The following is a 19,128-nucleotide window of genomic DNA, read 5'->3' on the forward strand; positions in this document are numbered from 1 at the left end:
GAGGTGGGGAGCTGGGTGGGAACAGGGTGTGGGGAAGCTTCTAGAAGCTTCACTGCCATGGGGGTGTGCAGGGTGAGTGCATTTTGGGTGAAATGACGGTGGCAGAAGGGTGTGGCAGGAAGGTGGAGGACGCCCCTCTTGGCACTCTGTCAGGCCTGGGGAGGGTAGGGGGGACACACAGGAGGGCTGTCGCATTGCGTGGAGAGACAGGGGTCTGGTGGAACTATCAGTGGCCCCCACAAAGGGAAGAGAGTGTTTCAGAGGCTGATCATGACATTCAGGGAATGGCCAAGGGCGCAGAGGGACTGTCACTGGCGTTGCAGATGCCAAGAAGCCAAGAAAGGAGGTACCTAACACTGTGGCTCTGGGGACAGTGGCCAGTTGGAAGGCAGAGGAAGACCTGGCCCCAGGGCCACGCATCCTGTGTATGGGGGGGGGGATGCGTGCGGGGACTGGCACCTCCAGCCAGGTCCCAGGTCTCGATGAGGGCAGACTTCCAGGCCTGGGTTTGGAAACTAAGCAAACGTGGGGACTCACCAGGGTCGCCTCTTCTTCCAGCCTTGCCGCGCCGTCCGGGGGGTCCTAGACAGGAAAACAAGGACAGACTGGTTGAGAAAGGAAGCCAGTGGGCTTGGGCGCAGCAACCCCCGCCTCCCCCCCGCCCTGGCGTCCCCGGGCCTGCCCACTGCCCTCACATCCATGGTTCACTTAGTCTCTCACAAGTCATTCCCTACCTGAAGAGACTGACTACCCAGAGACTCAGGAGGCAGAAGAGTCTGGAGCTATAAACCTGGTCTAAGAGAAGAATAAAGCCAAAACTGAGAGTCCTCTTGCCAAAGGCCTGACAAGTGCTTTTTAATATTCCCTAACATAAAACATCGGAGACAACACATCCCATAGAGACACTATCATGGCTTCCAAATGCCGAAACTCATCAGGCGCCGTCCTGTCCACTGACTGACTGTTCTTACTTCGCCGGCTAGAGCCTTCGGCACCTCCCTCCCCCATGGACCTGGGGGAGCTGCTCATGAATTTCTCCTAATTGATTGCAGGTAATGGCCACACCAATGTGCAATGTCCTCCATCTATAGTTTTTTTTTTTTTTTTTAAGTTTATTTATTTATTCATTTATTTTGAGAGACAGAACATGAGCTGGGGAGGGGGAGATAAGAGAGGGAGAGAGAGGATCCTAAGCAGGCCCCCAACCTTCAGCGAGGAGCCCAGTGAGGGGCTCGAATTCACAAACCACGAGATCATGACCTGAGCCCGAACCAAGAGTCGGATGCTCAACCAGCTGAGCCACCCAGGCACCCCCTCCATCTACAGGTTTTTAAGCCTTTCTGAATTTGTGACGCGGACCACCCTGGCCTCCGCCTTCTCCCTGCTCTGCCCACGTGGGTCCCCCCCACTCAGCAACCACAACGTTGAAGGAGGGGAATGCTGACCAGCCAGCCCCTCTGCCCCAGGTCAGGGGTCCGTTTTCTCAGGTGCTGGGGGAAAAGGTATGCAGAAGTGAAGTCATGTGTACTAGACTTCCATTTGAGATGGCATGTGATACCTCTCCTTCCACGGTGCCCACCCACTGCATGGCGGCCTGGTGGGACACGGATAGGGTAGATCCGCAGATCCACAGGCTATGCCTGTATTACAAGGAACTGCCCCTTCCTATAAAAGTCGACCCTGAACTCCCTCCAAAATCCCTCAGCACAACCACAGAGGAGAGACTGAGGCTGGCCACAAATCAGGTCTGAGGCAGGATGGTTTACTAAGAAATTCATGTGTATGAACTTTCCTTCCTTTCTCCTGTTGTCAAGCGTGCAGTCATGGGCGCCCTGGCCCAGGGATCGGGACTGGGCATAAAAACAGAAGCAGCCCCAGGTCAGCGGCACTTCTAGACTTTTGTTGAGGCATAGTCCTGGATGAAGAGGAGGGAGCATCTTTACGGAAAAGAGAGAGAGAAGAGAGAGACTCCGCTGGATGTGGAAGATGCCCCTCGGTGCTATGTTGACTCTAAAACCTTTGCAGGCCTGGGGGTGGGTGAGGATGGATTTCTTTCTGGGAACCTTGTACAGCTGGCCTGGTGTTAGGCCTTCTCTCCTCTCAGGGCACATCTGTTTTCAGGGAAAGCGAGAGTGTGGGAACAGGAACCCCCACTGGCACACACAGCATCACGCTCCTCTGCTTGTAGGAGGGAAAAGGCCCACGTTCACTCGCAAGGCCCAGCGCCCTGGCTTCTGGCTTCCGGGCTTTCACCAGGTCACAGAGGCTCATGCTTGGCTCTGCCTCAGGCTGAGCTCTTGAGGGACATGGCAAAAAAGGGGCCCATGAGTGGAAGAGTGAGCCAGGCTCTTCCTGGGCCTGAGAGCTAAAGCACACCGTGGCTTCCTGCTGGTCACTACTGGGTCCGACTGTAAAAGTCTCATCTTGCATAACTCAAGCCAGATGAAGACATTTGCCTTCGCCGAGGCGGCTGAACTAATGGATTTGTCTGGTGGTTCTCCCAGGTGGCACGGTTAGGCAGAAGGCTCGATGAAGAGGGGTGCTAAGCAGGCGAGTGGCTGCCCAGGCAGAGTGGGACCCCCACCTCCCAGAGGCTATGGACAAGTTCCCAGAGGGCCTGGAGTGGGGCAGGGCCTGGGTATTGCTGGGCACCCAGGGCCTGTGGGGCTGCAGGCCTGGCAGGCTTCACAGGACTCCCAAATGAAAGGGCCTTGGTAGAGAAAGAGAAGGAGCCTGATGCTTTTGAACCCACTCCGAGGCCAGCCCAAACCAGATACTAGTCTTCTGTGTGAGCAACTCACAGAATGACAACTGGTCAACCCTTTGTGCAAACAAACAAAGGAGGGCCCTGGCCCAGTGGTTTGCCCCAGAGCTTTCTCCTCATTGTTTTTCTTCTTTTCTTTCCTTTCTGGAGTGGGGGAAAGCCTCTCCCATGGCTATCACAGATTCAGACATCCAGGTTGCCCTGGGAAGCATCTGGAAGCATGTTTTGAGTGGCCTGCCTACATACAGATGGGGAAACTGAGGCTTTCCGGGGGAAGACAGGTCTTGCCCAAGGATGATGCTCTTGGAAAAATGGTTTCCAGCTGGAAAATCCATCCATGATGAAGACCAGCTTCTGCTATTTTCCCCACCTCTGTGCGGAACCCATACACTGCTGGGTCGGGATTTGGCAGCTGTGGGGACCCCAGTGTTTAACCGTGAATGCTGCCATGGTGGCACCTCGGAGGTGTCCTTCCAGAGGCTGTGTGCCATAGACACCAGCAAGGCAGTGGCTGCCTAGGAGGGGAAAAGACATGACTCATGAGTGATATGTAAGCTGTTTACCTGGAGAAGTTACTCAACCTCTCTGAGCCCTAGGTTCCCAACCCACGAGGGTGAAATTTTAGGGGTGATGGAATTATAGCTGCCTTGCAGAACTGTTAAACAGAAGAGCTGTCAGCAGACACACCAGCTTGGGGGGCACAAATGAGGTGCCTATTTGGGATCCCAGTAAGTAACTGGCTGGAGGGGGCCTTTGGGCCTTCAGAACACGGGGTCCTGATGTAAACGGGCTCTCATGTGTCCACCAGGATGGGCAAAGCTTGAGACACAGTGGCTCTACTTCAGGGACTTCATGGGCAGGGCTTTGTCTGGGGATTTTCCACGTCCCTCATCGCAATCTAAGGAGCTGGGGATCAGGATGCAGGGGTCAAATGGTTTGGGAATGGGGTTCCTGAAAGAAATCCTGGGTTTTCAGGCCAAGCCCCGGCTCCAGATTGCTGTGGAATGACCTGTGACCACCATCTGCACATGAAGAAACCAGGGAGAACGATGGTTTTCTCGAGCACTGTTCGGAGCCAGACAAAATGGAACAATTTCTAACTCACAAAAATCCGGAGAAATCATGCCGCCGACCAGCTCCAAAGAGGGGGCCCAAACCCCAGCAGGCTTCCCTTGGAGGTGTCAAGCCCAAGGATGTAGCTCTCAAAGCGGTGGTCTCCTCAAGCCTCGATGGCACCAACTGCCCCCAGGATCCCTCCTCCAGCAACGTCTGCCTTACTGCGGCCCTGGGGCTGCCCGCCCAGCCAGGCCATGTAGGGGCCAGCCTGCCCAGGCCCCTGTGTTCTGTGGGCCACTCAGCCCTCAGCCCTTCCCATGCTCCTCCCTCCTGGCAGCCCCTAAGGCCAGGTGGCTTTTTGTGTAATTCATCTTATTGAATCTACACACAGTTCTAGAAAACGCTTTCATCCCATCCCACACTGTTCTCCCTACAGACTAGGGAAAATGAGGCTCAAAGACATCAAGAAATGCTGCCAGAGGCAACAGAAAAGGTGGAAGCAACCCAAATGTCCATGGATGGGCGAACGGATGAAGAAAATGTGATGTATGCACACAACAGAATATTATTCAGCCTTAAAAAGGAGAGCATTCTGACATGTGCCACAATATGGGTGAACTTTGAGGACATCATGTCAGGTGAAATCAGCCCATCACAAAAGGACAAATACTATTATGATTGCCCTCATACGAGGTACCTGGAGTTGTCAAATTCATAGAGACAAAAAGAAGGGTGGTTGGCAGGGACTGGGTGGGGGGGCATAGGGACTTAGTATTTAATGGGGACAGGGTTTCCTGTCAGGATGATGAAAAAGTTCTGGAAACAGTAGTGATGGTTGAACAACATCGTGAATATGCCACTGACTTATAGCACTTAAAAACACAGTCAAAATGGGGCACCTGGGTGGCTCAGTCGGTTAAGCATCCGACTCGATTTCAGCTCAGGTCATGATCTCCCAGTTCGTGAGTTCAAGCCCCACATCGGGCTCTGTGCTGACAACATGGAGCCTGCTTGGGATTCTGTCTCCCTCTCTCTCTGCCCCTCCCCTGCTTGCTCTCTATCTCTCTCTCAAAATAAATAAACAGACATTTACAAAAAACAGTTAAAATGGTAAATTTTATGTTGTGTATATTTTACCAAACCTAAAAAAGGAACTGTTCCCAGGGTTCTCAGCTCCCAAGGACCAGAGCATGACGAAGAACTCAGGGGGGCCTCACAGACACCACAGAAATGTTGTTGGCAGTGTGGCTAATGACTGAAGCTGCATGTCTACTGAGAGGCTGGCACTGTGTAGTCACAGGGGACGGTGGCATCCCCAAGGTCACACATTGAGGAGATGGTAGAATAGGAATCTGAACCCAGGTCTCTGTGACTCCAGTGCATTGTCCTCTGAACTCTTCGGTCGTTGTGACCAAGGCCAAGTTCTTACCATCATCCCAGGATGTGGCCATAGCCTCATGGGCATCGGAGGCCCCTTTATCTGACCTTCTTCCCAGAACTCTAGGACGGGCCTGGGGATCCGGGGATGTGAATGCCCCAGACCTTCAGTCTGGAGGTCCTTGCAGTTGTCTGAGGCCCCCCCGGCCATCGCTGGGGTGCGCGTTGAGCAGAGAAGGCAGGGGAGGTCCCTGGATTTGAGCATCTAAGATCAGATCACCAAAATACCTCCCCAGATAATTTTGTTTTATAAGTTTCAGGCCAATCTCGGAGTTGAAAACTCTTGTCCGGGGGAGGGTAGCATTCTCCCTGCTCATTTCCTGCTTGGGCTAATGAAGCCCTCTGTCCCTTGCAGGAGTGGGGGCAGGTGTGTCCTGTGGCCACCTGGCAGGTTGCTTGAGCTTGGCCAGTACCGAGGGCCATGCTGTCCTCTGGGAATTAAAATCACAGCTTCTTGCTCAGCACATACAGCTCATTCCAAAAGGGGTTTATTGTCCCCGCAGGCTCCACCATCCACCACGCTACTGGGAGCCCTACTGCTTTTTGGAAGGTCCTGAAGCAGTTTGGAAGACCAATGCCACAGGCTGCTGGGCTGGTAGGGCAAATGTTTGCTTGGAACCAGGGTTGTGTCCAGGCTGGTGGCGGACTCCCACAGCCCCAGGGACCAGACCTGGCAAGCCCACTTAGATATCATGTCATTTACCGACTGAACAAACAGGGTCCATCGCAGGGGGCGGGGGGCAGGCTGGCAGATGACCCCAACCTCACATTCACAAAGGGCCTCAAATGTGGACACTGTTATCCTCTCCAAAGGAGCGGATAGTCCTGGATGGCTCCAGCGGCCCCCAACAGTGTTTAATAAAAACAAGTTAGGTGGTACCATTTACTGAGTGCTTTACGGTTGGTACTAATCTTGGTTCACAGTATGAACCGAGCTTTTCTTCATATTTAACCTATGAGGAAAACTACCATTATCATCTCTGCTTTATAGATGGAGACACTGAGGTACAGAGAGATGAAGTGACCTTCCGAGTCATACAGCCAGTAGTAGGTGGGGCCATGCAATGTAGGCCCTGGGACCACGTGTCCAAACCCTGCTGCCTGCCTCCCGCACAAGAAGATGCTGTTGAAGGTGAGAGGTTCTAATAGTCCATGAGGTCTAGTACGACTTCTTTTTTTTTTTACATTTATTTATTTTTTTGAGAGACGTAGAGAAAGCACAAGCTGGGGAGGGGCAGAGAGAGAAGGAGACACAATCCAAAGCAGGCTCCAGGCTCCAAGCACAGAGCCCGAGGTGGGGCTCCAACTCACAAGCCGTGAGATCATGACCTGAGCCGAAGTCGGATGTTCAACTGACTCAGCCACCCAGGTGCCCCTGTCTAGTTCCACCTCTTGGGGTTTGTTATTATTATTATGTGTGTGTGTGTGTGTGTGTGTGTGTGTGTGTGTGTGTATATATATATATATATATAATGTTTATTTATTTTTGAGAGAGAGAGAGCAAGCAGGGGTGGGACAGACAGAGAGAGGGGACAGAGGATTCAAAGTGGGCTCTGTGCTGACCACAGAGGGCCCAATGGGGGGCTCAAACTCAAGAACTGGGAGATCATGACCTGAGCCAAAGTCGGATCCTCAACCCGCTGAGCCTCCAGGCAATCCTGTTATTAGTATATTTTTATTTTTTTTGACGTTTATTTATTTTTAAGAGACAGAGAGAGACAGAGCATGAGTGGCGGAGGGGAAGAGAGAGAGGGAGACACAGAATCTGAAGCAGGCTCCAGGCTCCGAGCTGTCAGCACTTAGCCCGAGGCGGGGCTTGAACCCATGAACCGCAAGATCATGACCTCAGCTGAGGAAGCCGGACACTTAACCGACTGAGCCACCCAGGCGCCCCTGTGATATTTTAAAAAATACTGGGAACCACACAAAATGGAAAGGGCCTGGGGATGGCTCTCAGAGGCCTGTGAATTAAATACTGAATTAAAAGGCCACATGCTACCACCAGCACTGGAGGCCTGGAATGACTCGGGCCCAATTTTGGCATGCTCTCCTCACGCCATCTGAAGTGCCTGCCCTTTCCAGGCTGGTTCCTCTTCTTGGGTCAGGAGAGGCTTTACTAAAGCATTTAAAACAGGATCAAGGAGTTCAGACCTATTACTCATGCGGGCGGCACACCAAACCCAAGAACCATCTCCCATGGGTCCTGGTGGCATGGGCTCAGGCAAGGTGGGGGGAGGGGGCAGACCCGCTGACACTTGCTGACCCATGCAGGCCACACGCTGGGAACTTCTGCCATCTCTCTTGCTCTCTCTTTTTACTTTAAAGAGAGGAAAAGAGAGAGAGAGAGCGCAACAGCATGTGTGCACTTGAGCGTATAAGCAAGTGGGGAGGGGCAAAGGGAGCGAGAATCCCAAGCAGGTTCCACGCTCAGCGCAGAGCCTCACGCGGGACTCAGATACCACAACCCTGGGATCATGACCTGAACTGAAATCAAGAGTTGGACGTTTGAGCGACTGAGCCACCCAGGCGCCCAGTTCTGCTCTCTCTTTAAGCCTGATCATAACTCAGAGATGTGGGTATGATCGGCCCTGATTACAGAAAAGGAAATTGAGGCCCAAAGGGAGGTGACCTGTCCAAGTCACAGAGTTACTCAGGGGCCAAGAGGTGGGCTCAGGTCTGCCAGGGCTCTTGTTGGTACCAAGTGCCTTACTTTTGGGGAAATGGGCTGTGGTTTAGGCACCAGACCTAAAAATATGGAATGTCTCATCCAGACACAAGAGTGAGAAGGACTTAGAAAGAAGGAGAACACGGGTGGATGGTGTTCAGAGTGACAGGGCTCATGGAAGGGCTTCTGGTCGACGATGTGTGGGGCTGCCAGGGTCCTGTATCTTAGTGCAGAGACTTTAGGGGACTTCTTGAAGGATCCTTCTGAGTGACGGATGTAAGGTACACGGGTACCCCATGTTGGGGCCACCCAGTCACAGGCCATTTCTTGGGCTTAGCAGAGTGCCCTCCCCACTGCCCTTGACTCAGGCTACGGAAGGGACTAAGCAAATTCACATGAAGAATGAGGGTCTGGGAGATACCATGGCACTCCTCTCCCATGGGGCTCAAAGCATCTCTGAAGGGTAAAGAGGCCCTGACCAGCCAGCTGGCCTGGACTGGAAGAAGTGTGTAGGGAGGGACTCTCTACCCCTGCCCGGGCTCTCAAAAGGTGGAGGTTGGGAGGTTACCCTGAATATGGAAAGAGCTGGTGCCCAGGCAAAGAAAGATATTGGATACCAAGAAATTGCGGCTGCCCAGGCGGGGAGTACATCCGGAGCACCAGCTGTGGGTCACTGGTGTTAGGTACAAAAGCTTGGGGTGACTCTCTGGGGCTCGGCCAGACCCAGATCTGTGCTGGTGCGAATCAGCTTCTCCCCAGAGCCTATCATCTCCTGAGATCCTGTTTCCTGTTGGAAAACAGGCTCCAGAGAGACGCACAGAAACCAGCACACCGCAAATATACCAAATTCCTCAACTCCCCATTCACCCCAAAGCCTTAATCACTGACATATGGGCCAATGTGTATCCCTTCGAACTTAACGAAGGCCAGGATTTATTGCTTGCAGAGAATGAAAAGCTTTTTATTTTTTATTTTTTACTTTATTTTATTTTGAACTTAAAAGCCATTCATGAGAGCTTTGATTTTCATGAGAACGCCTCATAACCTGCAGGTTAACAGCCCCACCCTGCCCCAAGCAGAAGGTCCTAGAAAAGGGCAGGTGAGGCCGGGCAGCTGGAGGTCTTTGGAACGTGGCCAGCACGGTGTGGCCATGGACTTAGGGATTGACACTCAGGAAAAAAGGTGGCCACTTAGCCCGAGCCACCTGCTTCAAGGTGATCTGACCCCGTGGGCCCTGGACCTTGGACTCTAGGCTCCTTGGGACAGGAAAACAAAGCTTCCTGGAAGGAAGGCCATGACAGCCGCCAGCAGGGCCTAGGTGTTTTAACTTATGCATCTAGTAAATATGGGGAGCCGGTGGGTGCTAGGGTGACAAACCATTGCAGTGTGCCCAGGACTTCTCTAGGACTTTTAGGCAAATTGGGATAGGTGGTCACTCTGGCAGGCAGCCGGTGAGGAAGGAGGCTCTCAGCACTGCCTATGTACTGCCTGCTCCCTCTCACTCCCCACCCTCTGCCACAAGGCCTTCCTTCTGCTTCTTGAATTCTGCCCGGCTTGGGGCGCCTGGGTGGCGCAGTCGGTTAAGCGTCCGACTTCAGCCAGGTCACGATCTCGCGGTCCGGGAGTTTGAGCCCCGCGTCAGGCTCTGGGCTGATGGCTCAGAGCCTGGAGCCTGTTTCCGATTCTGTGTCTCCCTCTCTCTCTGCCCCTCCCCCGCTCATGCTCTGTCTCTCTCTGTCCCAAAAATAAATAAACGTTGAAAAAAAAAAAAATTAAAAAAAAAAAAAAAAAAGAATTCTGCCCGGCCTACTCTTACCTCAGGACCTTTGCACGTACATCTCTACATGGCTGACCCTTCACTGTGCCTTCCCTGGTGACTGTCTGAAGTGGCCTGCCCCTAGGCACTCTCTGTGATATTTTCCTGTTTTTATTTTCTTCCAGCCACTTCTCTATCTTATTGATTTTATTTGCCTTTTAGGATTTATGGTTTCTGTCTCCCTGGTAGAACGTCAGTTCCCTGAGGACTACTGGTTCATGAATGGGGCCTGACATACGGGCTGGTGCTGAACAAATGGTCAGGGCATGAATGAACTCTGCTCTCGTTGTGGGAGAGCCCTGAGGTCCTGGGACCCTGACGACAGACAGCAGGAAGGACGCAGAGCCCTTTTGAGTCCAGGAGAAGGAGGAGGGATATAAACTCCGAGGCACCTGCTGGCTGATGGGTGTGCAACCAGACCTTATGTAATTCTCACAGTGGACCCACGGGGGCAGGGACACTAGTGCCCCTTGTTACAGAGCGAGGGAGGGACAAGGGCTACCAAAGTCAACAGGCCCCACAGCCTGGGCCCACCGACAGGACTCAAGTGTGAAGAACCTGCTGCAGCTTCACAGACCACTCGCTGCAGAGGAGCCAAGAGCCAGTGTGGGAAGATTCGAGGGGCCCCGAGGGGCTGCTCCCAGCACTATTGACTCACACTCTCAAGGGGCCTCGAGTAATTCACCATTTGTTTTTCTTGACCCCCAGGGCCAGGGCTGAGGCCCACACTCCCGCTGGAGAGTTTCAGCTGTCAAGAGCCGGGTCTGATTTCCCAGGCCCTCATTTGCTGAGTCTGCCTGGCTCAGAGGGGACTCCACCCGCTTCCCTGCCACCCAGTCAGTGGCTCCCTGCCCTTGGATGTTGTTGGGCCCTTACGGAGGGCCTGGGACCTGCCCTCCCTCCACACTCAGACAGTCGGGTGCCAGCAGGCCCTTCTACTTCAACACTTGTTCTTTCTCCTGACCCCGGGGTGCTCAGTAACACTGGGCCCGGCCATGTTTAGGGCAGCGTTATTGTCTGACCAGCTTTATTGAGATAGAATTCACACACCACACAACTCACCCTTTCAATCTATTACACTATAGTTTTAAACATTTTTATTCTCTCCTTTTTCTAATGTTTATTTACTTATTTTTGAGAGAAAGAGAGGGTGAGCCAGGGAGGGGCAGAGAGAGAGGTGGGGAGAGAATCCCAACCAGGTTCCATGCTGCCAGCTCAGCACTTGACGTGGAGCCCGATCCCACAAATCATGACATCGTGACCTGAGCTGAAATCAAGAGTCAGAGGCTTAACTGACTGAGCCCCTGAGGCGCCCCTCATTTTTATTATTTCTGAAAAATAATAAGTGGTAAGTTTATTTCTTAAAAATTGTGGTCACCGAAAAGTGACTATCTTCACCATTGTTGAGATACAGTTGAGCGGCATTAAGCATGTTCACGCTGTTGTGCAACAATCACCCCCATCCATCTCCAGAACTCTCTTGTCTTGCAAAACTGAAGCTCTGTCCCCATTAAACACCAACTTCCCATCCCCGATCCTGCCAGCTCCTGGCCACCACCGCTCCCTTTTCTGTCTCTATGGATTTGCCTGCTCTAGATATGTCATATGAATGGGATCGCACAGTATCTGTCCTTTCATGACCAGCTTGTTTCAGTCTGAGGCCCGCAAGGGTCAGCATCTTCTTCCTTTTTGGGGCACGTGGGTGGCTCAGTCGGTTAAGTGTGCGTCTCTTGATTTCAGCTCAGGTCATGATCTTAAGGTTGTGAGACTGAGCCCCGAGTCAGGGCGGTTCTCTCCCAAATGCCAGAACATCATCGAGGCGTGGTCAGCCGCATAGAGCACCCGGTGGGGTTTCATACCTAGAGACAGTGCTCAGAAAGTGTGGGCAGGTGCATCCACTCACGTTCCTGGGGTCTGCCGGGTGGATGATGATGCTCTTCTCTGAGACAGGGAATTCAGAGGGAGAAAGGAACTGGGGACAGTGATTAGGCTGTTCAGTTACTTTCCACCAGCACTGGTGAGGGACTTCTGTCTCAGCTCAGAATAGCCTGTGGCTGGAGCATGAACTCTGGCACCAGACCACCCTGGGCCAAATCCTGGCCTTGTCACTTGACGCTGTGTGACCCCAAGCCAGTGACTTGCTCTCTCTGAGTCCATTTTCCTTCTCGATAGGATGAGATAGACGGTGGCTGTGGAGAGTACATTAGGATTGACATGACAGAGCTCAGAACAGCACCTGGCATACAGTAAACACTTACTAATCCTAACAGTAGTAGGAGCAGAAATAATCTCTGGTGGTTTATGAGTTTTGTAAACTCACAATTGGCCTCCAGCCTCCATCCCCTGAGCACACAGAAGATAACATAGCACCATAGAAAGTACCTGAGGCTTGTAATATATTGTAGGAAACAAAGAGATGTTTAAAGAGAGAGAAGAGGGGCGCCTGGGTGGCTCAGTCGGTTAAGCATCCGACTTCGGCTCAGGTCACGATCTCGTGGTTCGTGCATTCAAGCCCCGCGTCGGGCTCTGTGCTGACAGCTCAGAGCCTGGAGCCTGCTTTGGATTTTGTGTCTCCCTCTCTCTCTGCTCCTCCCTCACTCACGTTCTCTCTCTCTCTCTCAAAAAAAAAAAAAAAACATACAAAAATTAGAGAGAGAATAAATCAATTGGTTTTCCAGTGGGTTTGCTGGACCAGCAAATTATACTTATAAAAAATGCAAATTCTTGGGTCACTCCAGCTCCACTGAATCTGAAACTGGAGTGGGGCTGAGACCGCAGCCACCTGAGCACTTTCAAAAGTAACCCCAGCACGCCCCCTCCCCCACACCGCCTCCACCGCCAGCAGTAACTGACCCAGGAGCTGCCTGAGTCTGGGGACACCCAGGCGTCTCTGGCCAGAAAATAGCATGTGAATAGATGGGAGAAGCCCCAAGCAGAACCCATTTCTTTTTCTTAAAAAAAAAAAAAAAAAAAAGGAAAGAAAAGAAAAGAAAAAAAAGCAAGTGTTTTGGAATTGGACACAGCTGGCTTTGAATCCCAGTTCTGCCATACACCAGCTGTGTAACTTGGGACAAGTTCCTTTTCTCTAAGCGTCTTTTAGTTCCTCTGCAGGGTAAAATAACTCCCACCTTCTTGGCTGGGATGTGGGCACACTGCCTTGTACATGGCAGGTCCACAGGCAGGAGCCCCCTTCCCTGCTCCCCATGGCATCACAGCACCCCTCCAGAGCTCTGGGAACAGCCCAAGTAACACTGACGTCTCCCCATTACAGAAGCCTGATGGAGAACTGTGCTCCACTAAGATCCTGAGCCCCGGGGTCCACTAAGATCCTGAGCCCCACCTCCTAACACCATCACATCGGGGGTAAGGACTTTAATATTTGAGTTCAGGGGGGACAAACGTTCAGGTTATAACAATGGTGCAACACGGATGAACCTTGAAGACATTATGCTAGGTAAAATCAGCCAGACACAAAAGGAGAAATCCTGTGTGATTCTATATCAGTGAAATAGCTAGATGTCTAGAACAGACAAATTCATAGACAGGAAATAGATCAGAGATTACAAGGGGTTGGGGGAAGGGGGAATGGGGAGTTAGTGCTTAATAGGTACAGAGTTTCTTTTGGGGCCAGTGATAGAGATTCAGAACAAGACAGTGGTGATGGTTGCACATTATAAATGTGCCAAATGGCCACTGAACTGTAGTACATTGAAGAGTGGTTTAAAAGCGGTTTAAAAGGCACATTTTATGTGTAATTTACTAGCATTTAAAAAAGTAATATAGTAACAAAATGTGGTATATACATACGATAGAATACTGTATACTATTCAGCCTTAAAAAAGGAGAACCTTTTTTTTTTAATGTCTATTTATTTATTTTGGAGAGAGAGTGCACAAGTGGTTAAGGGGCAGGGAGAGACAGAGAGAGAGAAAATCCCAAGCAGACTCCATGCTTTTAGCACAGAGCCTGACTCAGGGCTTGAACCCACAAACCATGAGATCATGACCTGAGCTGAAATCAAGAGTCAGACGCTCAACTGACTGAGCCACCCAGGCGCCCCTGGCATTTTTCCATGTCTTACTGGAAGCCTCACAATGAGGCTTGCCACAATGTGGCAAGACACTATTACCCCCATGTCATTGCTATGGATCTGCAACACCAAGAAGTTAAGTTACAGGCCTCAAATCACAGTCAGGAAGAGAAAGAACCAGAGTCGCCCCCATTCTGTCTCTGCGGGGTCCCTACCAGCATCTCTCCATGGATCGATGGTCACAGCCTCCTCCGTGGCTCTCCTGTCTCCTGTCATTCTCTACCCAGCAGTCAGGTCCTTCGGAACCACAAATCTGATCCCACCACTTCCCTTTAAAGCCATCCATGGGCTCCCCACTGTCCTGGAGACACACAGCCTGAGCTCCTCAGCCTTTCCGGCTGAGCTAGGTGCCCCCTTCTGGCCTGCTCTGCCCACCCCCACTGAGTTGTCCTCCATACATCTCTCCTGGCCCACCTTTTGCTAGAACCCCTGGCCCAGAACATGCACCAGCCCCTGAGCTGTGTTGCTCATGTCTCCAAATGTCCCTTCTCCCATTTCTTGCCAGGAAAACTCCTATTCATCCTTCAAGACCTAGACAAGTCAGGGACTGTCTTCAGGGAAGCCTTCCTCACTGCCCACTCTTGGGCCCAGGGATAGTCACTTACTACAGTACCTGTTAGTGCACTGGGATGGAGCTGTCTGCCCATCTGTCCAGTCTGCCTTGGTCCTCTAAGAGCGGGGTCTGAGGCCCAGGCCAAATCCAGCTAAACTGGACCAAGGTGGATGGTCGCCAGTGGCCCTGTAAAGTCCAGGGCGTCCCCCAGTGGCTTGCGTCTGGGTCTGATCTCTGGTGGGCACTGGAAAAGAAGATGCGCTCTTTTCTCCTTAATTGTTAAGCACTTGTGACCGTCCCCCTCTGCCCCCTGGGGTGGGAAACCGCCAGTTTATGAACCCAGGGCAAGGTCTTTCCAGCCAGGGCTGCTGGAAACCACTTGGGGCAGATAGAGTCCGGGTACACTGCTCTTAACTGCTCTCCGGGGACAGCCCTGAGCCCCCAGATAATTAGCCACATGTGTGTGGGAGACAGGCCTGTTTTTTTTCCCAAGGATTTATGAGACGGGGGAGTATTCTCATTGACCTCCATTTCAGGAAAGGCCTCTTTCTGGAACACTTGCCGAATATATTCCATCAACAGTAAAGCACATATGCTCACAGTAAGCCTGCTTGACATCGTCATACCCGGCATATGTTTCCTGTCTCGTGCGCATTTTAGCAACTCGCTCTGGGGGCTGCGTATGTTTCTGAGGGTCCCCAAACAAAGCTGCGAAGGAAGCACTTATAATTTACCCTTCATGAAAGCCATCACTGCTCTTTCCAAACATACTTAGAAGTGGGTTCAAAGTTTATTTAGAGAAAAAAAATTTTTTTTAATAGACAGAAGGAGAGTGTTCGTGAATTCTTTCTCCCAAGCCCTCCCGCTTGGGACCCTGGGAACAACTCCTCAGCTCACAGACACGGACACTGAGACTGTGAACGTGTGGCCATGGGGGTCCTCTGTCCGCTCAGGTGGTTCTCGAATTCATCTTCTGTTTACTCACTTGTTATGCTTTTTCCACCTCCATCCCACTGCCTTTCTTTTCCTTCTACTCAGGCACTGTTACCTCATCATAATTCATTCATCCATTTAGCCCTCCGTGGAAAAATGGCTCAATACATAGTATTGGGTAAATGAGCGGTGTTACTTATTCAGGCAATCAAATATCCACCTGGATATTTGTTCACCCGTCCGTCCATTGAATTACCCATCTTCATTCATCCATCCTTTCGCTCATTTTTCTGTCCCACATTAACCCACTCTGTGCCAGGCACCTGGGATGGTCACAAGGAGCTGGGAGGTGACAGGCAAGCAGCCAATCACAACGCAGCATGGGGAGTGAGGTCACGGAGATGGGCAGGTGCAGTGGGGGCCCCGGGGAAAGGTCCAGGATGCCTGGGATCGGTGCCGGTACAGAAGGGAAGGCAGAGCCATGCACAGGTGGAAAACTTGCCCCCCTTCCCTGTCTCCCAGAACCCACGGACAAGCAGCATGGAGTCCTGGCCACACCACCCCATGGCCTGAAACTCCACCTGTGCCTTATAGACATGTTATGTCAGAAACAACCCTCTTGACTGGGCCTGTTCAAATCTGTCTCTGTCTTAGTGTATTTATTTTGAGAGAGAGAGAGAGCGTGCGCACACACAAGAGCGGGGGAGGGGCAGAGACAGAGGGAGAAAGAGAAATCCTAAGCAGGCTTCGCAGTGCAGAGCCCAAGGCGGGGCTTGAACTCACGAATTGTGACATCATGGCCTGAGCCAAAATCAAGAGTCAGATGCTCAACTGGCTGAGCCACCCAGGTTCCCCTGTCTCTCTCTTATTGATCCTTACAGTAATCCTGTACCTCCACCCTGGAGGAACCTGGGGCTTGGGAGAGGGGAGGGGCAGACAGGATGTGACAGAGCCCACCTGTCACAATTGAAGGACTGGTGGTCAGTCTAGGTAGCTCACTGCAGCCACTGGTCAGTAGGTGGCCCTCAGGACAGCTCCAGCCACTAGCTTATCTGCTCCTCTGAAGGCTTCCAGGGTGCTTGGGACTTGGGCTTGATTGCTTGGGGTCGGGGTTCTCCCTGCACCCCATAGGTCCCAGAGCTAATGGGACATCCCTGGCAGATAAACTGTGATCCCTCTCCAGGAAGCCTAGGGCTAAAAGTCCCCCAACCTCCCCAACCCCTGGCTCAAACCCTGCTATGTCACTGCCTCTCTTCTCCTGGCCTTGGGCCAAGGGGCTAAGGAAGAAAGCCTCGCTTGCAGAGCAGGGACCACGCAGGCCAAATTCCAGGCTCTGGTCAGGCCCTGGGCTCTGGGTCCTGCAGAGAGCGTGGCCATGGTCCCAGAGAGAGCATTCTGGGAGCTAGCTTGCCCAACACTGCCCCGCCTGGGCAAGAATGGCAGGCAGTCCCTCTGCAGGGCCTCAGAAAGAAAGAAGTTATATTCAAGTCTGCTCAGAGGTCTTTAATGTTATGTGGTACATTAATGAATCGTGTGGCTCAATTAATTTATTAAAAAAACAACAACAGGGGCGCCTGGGTGGCGCGGTCGGTTAAGCGTCCGACTTCAGCCAGGTCACGATCTCGCGGTCCGTGAGTTCGAGCCCCGCGTCGGGCTCTGGGCTGATGGCTCGGAGCCTGGGGCCTGTTTCCGATTCTGTGTCTCCCTCTCTCTCTGCCCCTCCCCCGTTCATGCTCTGTCTCTCTCTGTCCCAAAAATAAATAAACGTTGAAAAAAAAATGTTTAAAAAAAAAAAACAACAACAACAGAAAAGTACCATTTGGTGAAGACACACAGCCTAAACCAACCCTCATGGATGTTAGTTCTAGATGCTTAAAGAGGGAACTAACCTGAGGGACCTGTTAAATAAATAAGAATAAATAAGAATAAATAAAAGAATAAAAAAGAAATAAAATAGGGGCGCCTGGGTGGCGCAGTTGGTTAAGCGACCGACTTCAGCCAGGTCACGATCTCGCGGTCCGGGAGTTCGAGCCCCGCATCAGGCTCTGGGCTGATGGCTCAGAGCCTGGAGCCTGTTTCCGATTCTGTGTCTCCCTCTCTCTCTGCCCCTCCCCGTTCATGCTCTGTCTCTCTCTGTCCCAAAAATAAATAAACGTTGAAAAAAAAAAAAAGAAATAAAATAAAATAAAAAAGAATAAAAGAAAAAAAAAGAATAAATAAATATAAATAAATAAGAATAAAAGGAGCCTGCCTGATAGTTAAAGACGGGAGATGGGGTGTATCATACATTTGGCTCTACTATGTCCAGAAACCTGGGCTCCAAGGGCAGAGAAGTCAGGAAAGGAAACACCAGCAGTAATGTTTAGGAAGCTGGGAAGGAGCCAGTGAAGGGTTATTGCCTGTGCAGAAGTGGGACAGCCAAAACTTGAAGCCGGCAAACACTCAAGAGTAACCAACCCACAATGCAAACACCCAAAGCACTCAGGACCTGGCAGCACCAGTTACCTGGTGAGCTGGAATTTGACCAGGGGTCTCCAGTTATAGTCCAGGGTCCAAATCTGGCCCACCATTGATTTGTATAAATAAAGTTTTATTAGGGCACAGCCATGTCCACTTATTTATGGGCAGTCTGTAGCTGCTTTTGTGCTATAATGGCAGAGTTCAGTAGTTTCAACGGAGATGGTATTGGCCCAGATACCGGATGGTATCTGGACAGGTGCCCTTCTTCGAGCTGGGTAGAACTCTGGTGCGAGGGGTGGTGGTTATTTTCTGGAGACAGGAAAATAGTGTCTAGCATATAGGATGCCAGGCAAAATTGAGGGAGGAATACTATTAACTGAAAGTTGACACATGGAATGCAGAGGCCCCCACACCTCTCCTTCCTCAGTAGGGCTCCAGGACACGGGCAACCAGGCCCTTGCTTCCAGGCAGAAGATGAGAAGGCTCTTCCTAGGGGTTCTGATGAGCCTAGGAGAAAGATCCAGCCAGCTCACACCCCTGTGAAGCCATGGTTGACCAGCCCCTTCTGTGCCTATGGAGTTGCCAGTTGGCTTTTTAGGTTTCCACTATGAAAAATGAGCCAAAGGTGCTGGACATTTGAGACAGCCGCTTAATGAAAGACCGAGGCCAAAACAAGTGGAGAAAAGTAACTCAGAGGATACAGATTTTCAAAAACACAACACTTAACAACAATATGTTTGGAGAAATGGCTGATATATCCACGAAACAAGATCAGAATGCTATTAAAAAGAAATATGCATACAGAGAAAGACAGATACCATATGTTTTCACTCTTATGTGGATCCTGAGAAACTTAACAGAAACCCATGGGGGAGGGGAAGGAAAAAAAAAGAGGTTAGAGTGGGAGAGAGCCAAAGCATAAGAGACTCTTAAAAACTGAGAACAAACTGAGGGTTGATGGGGGGTGGGAGGGAGGGGAGGGTGGGTGATGGGTATTGAGGAGGGCACCTTTTGGGATGAGCACTGGGTGTTGTATGGAAACCAATTTGACAATAAATTTCATATACTGAAAAAAAAAGAAATATGCAGAGAACATTGGCACAAAATGTGTTGCAAATATAAATCATGGTAGTAAAGTGTGTTGCAAATCAAAATTATGGTAGCAAAGATTTAAATTTCATTTGAAGTAGAGTTGCAAGAATAAGTCTAAGAAAGTTGCAAGAATAAGTCTCCAAGAAAGCAAAACAATAGGCCAAATGGATGCAGAAAATAAGACAGAAGAGATAAGGAAATCAGCACAGGAAATCAGGAACAGCCTAGGTACTGTCCTTTCTGCCAATAACAAAAACTTCAG

The 19,128-nt window shown here is 51.1% G+C and overlaps 1 protein-coding gene across 1 annotated transcript in view; it reads right to left on the bottom strand.

Moving 5' to 3' along the window:
- The window catches only part of COL23A1 (collagen type XXIII alpha 1 chain), a 355,798-nt gene that overhangs the window by 67,708 nt on the left and 268,962 nt on the right, over window positions 1–19,128 (bottom strand). The window contains exon 3 of the mRNA XM_086705987.1: window positions 538–582. Coding sequence (XP_086562113.1) covers window positions 538–582 — 45 coding nt within the window. The remainder of the gene's footprint in view (window positions 1–537; window positions 583–19,128) is intronic.

Source organism: Puma concolor, chromosome A1 (assembly GCF_028749965.1).
Source record: "Puma concolor isolate L17-30 chromosome A1, mPumCon1.1.hap2, whole genome shotgun sequence".
NCBI classification, from domain to species: Eukaryota; Metazoa; Chordata; class Mammalia; order Carnivora; family Felidae; genus Puma; species Puma concolor.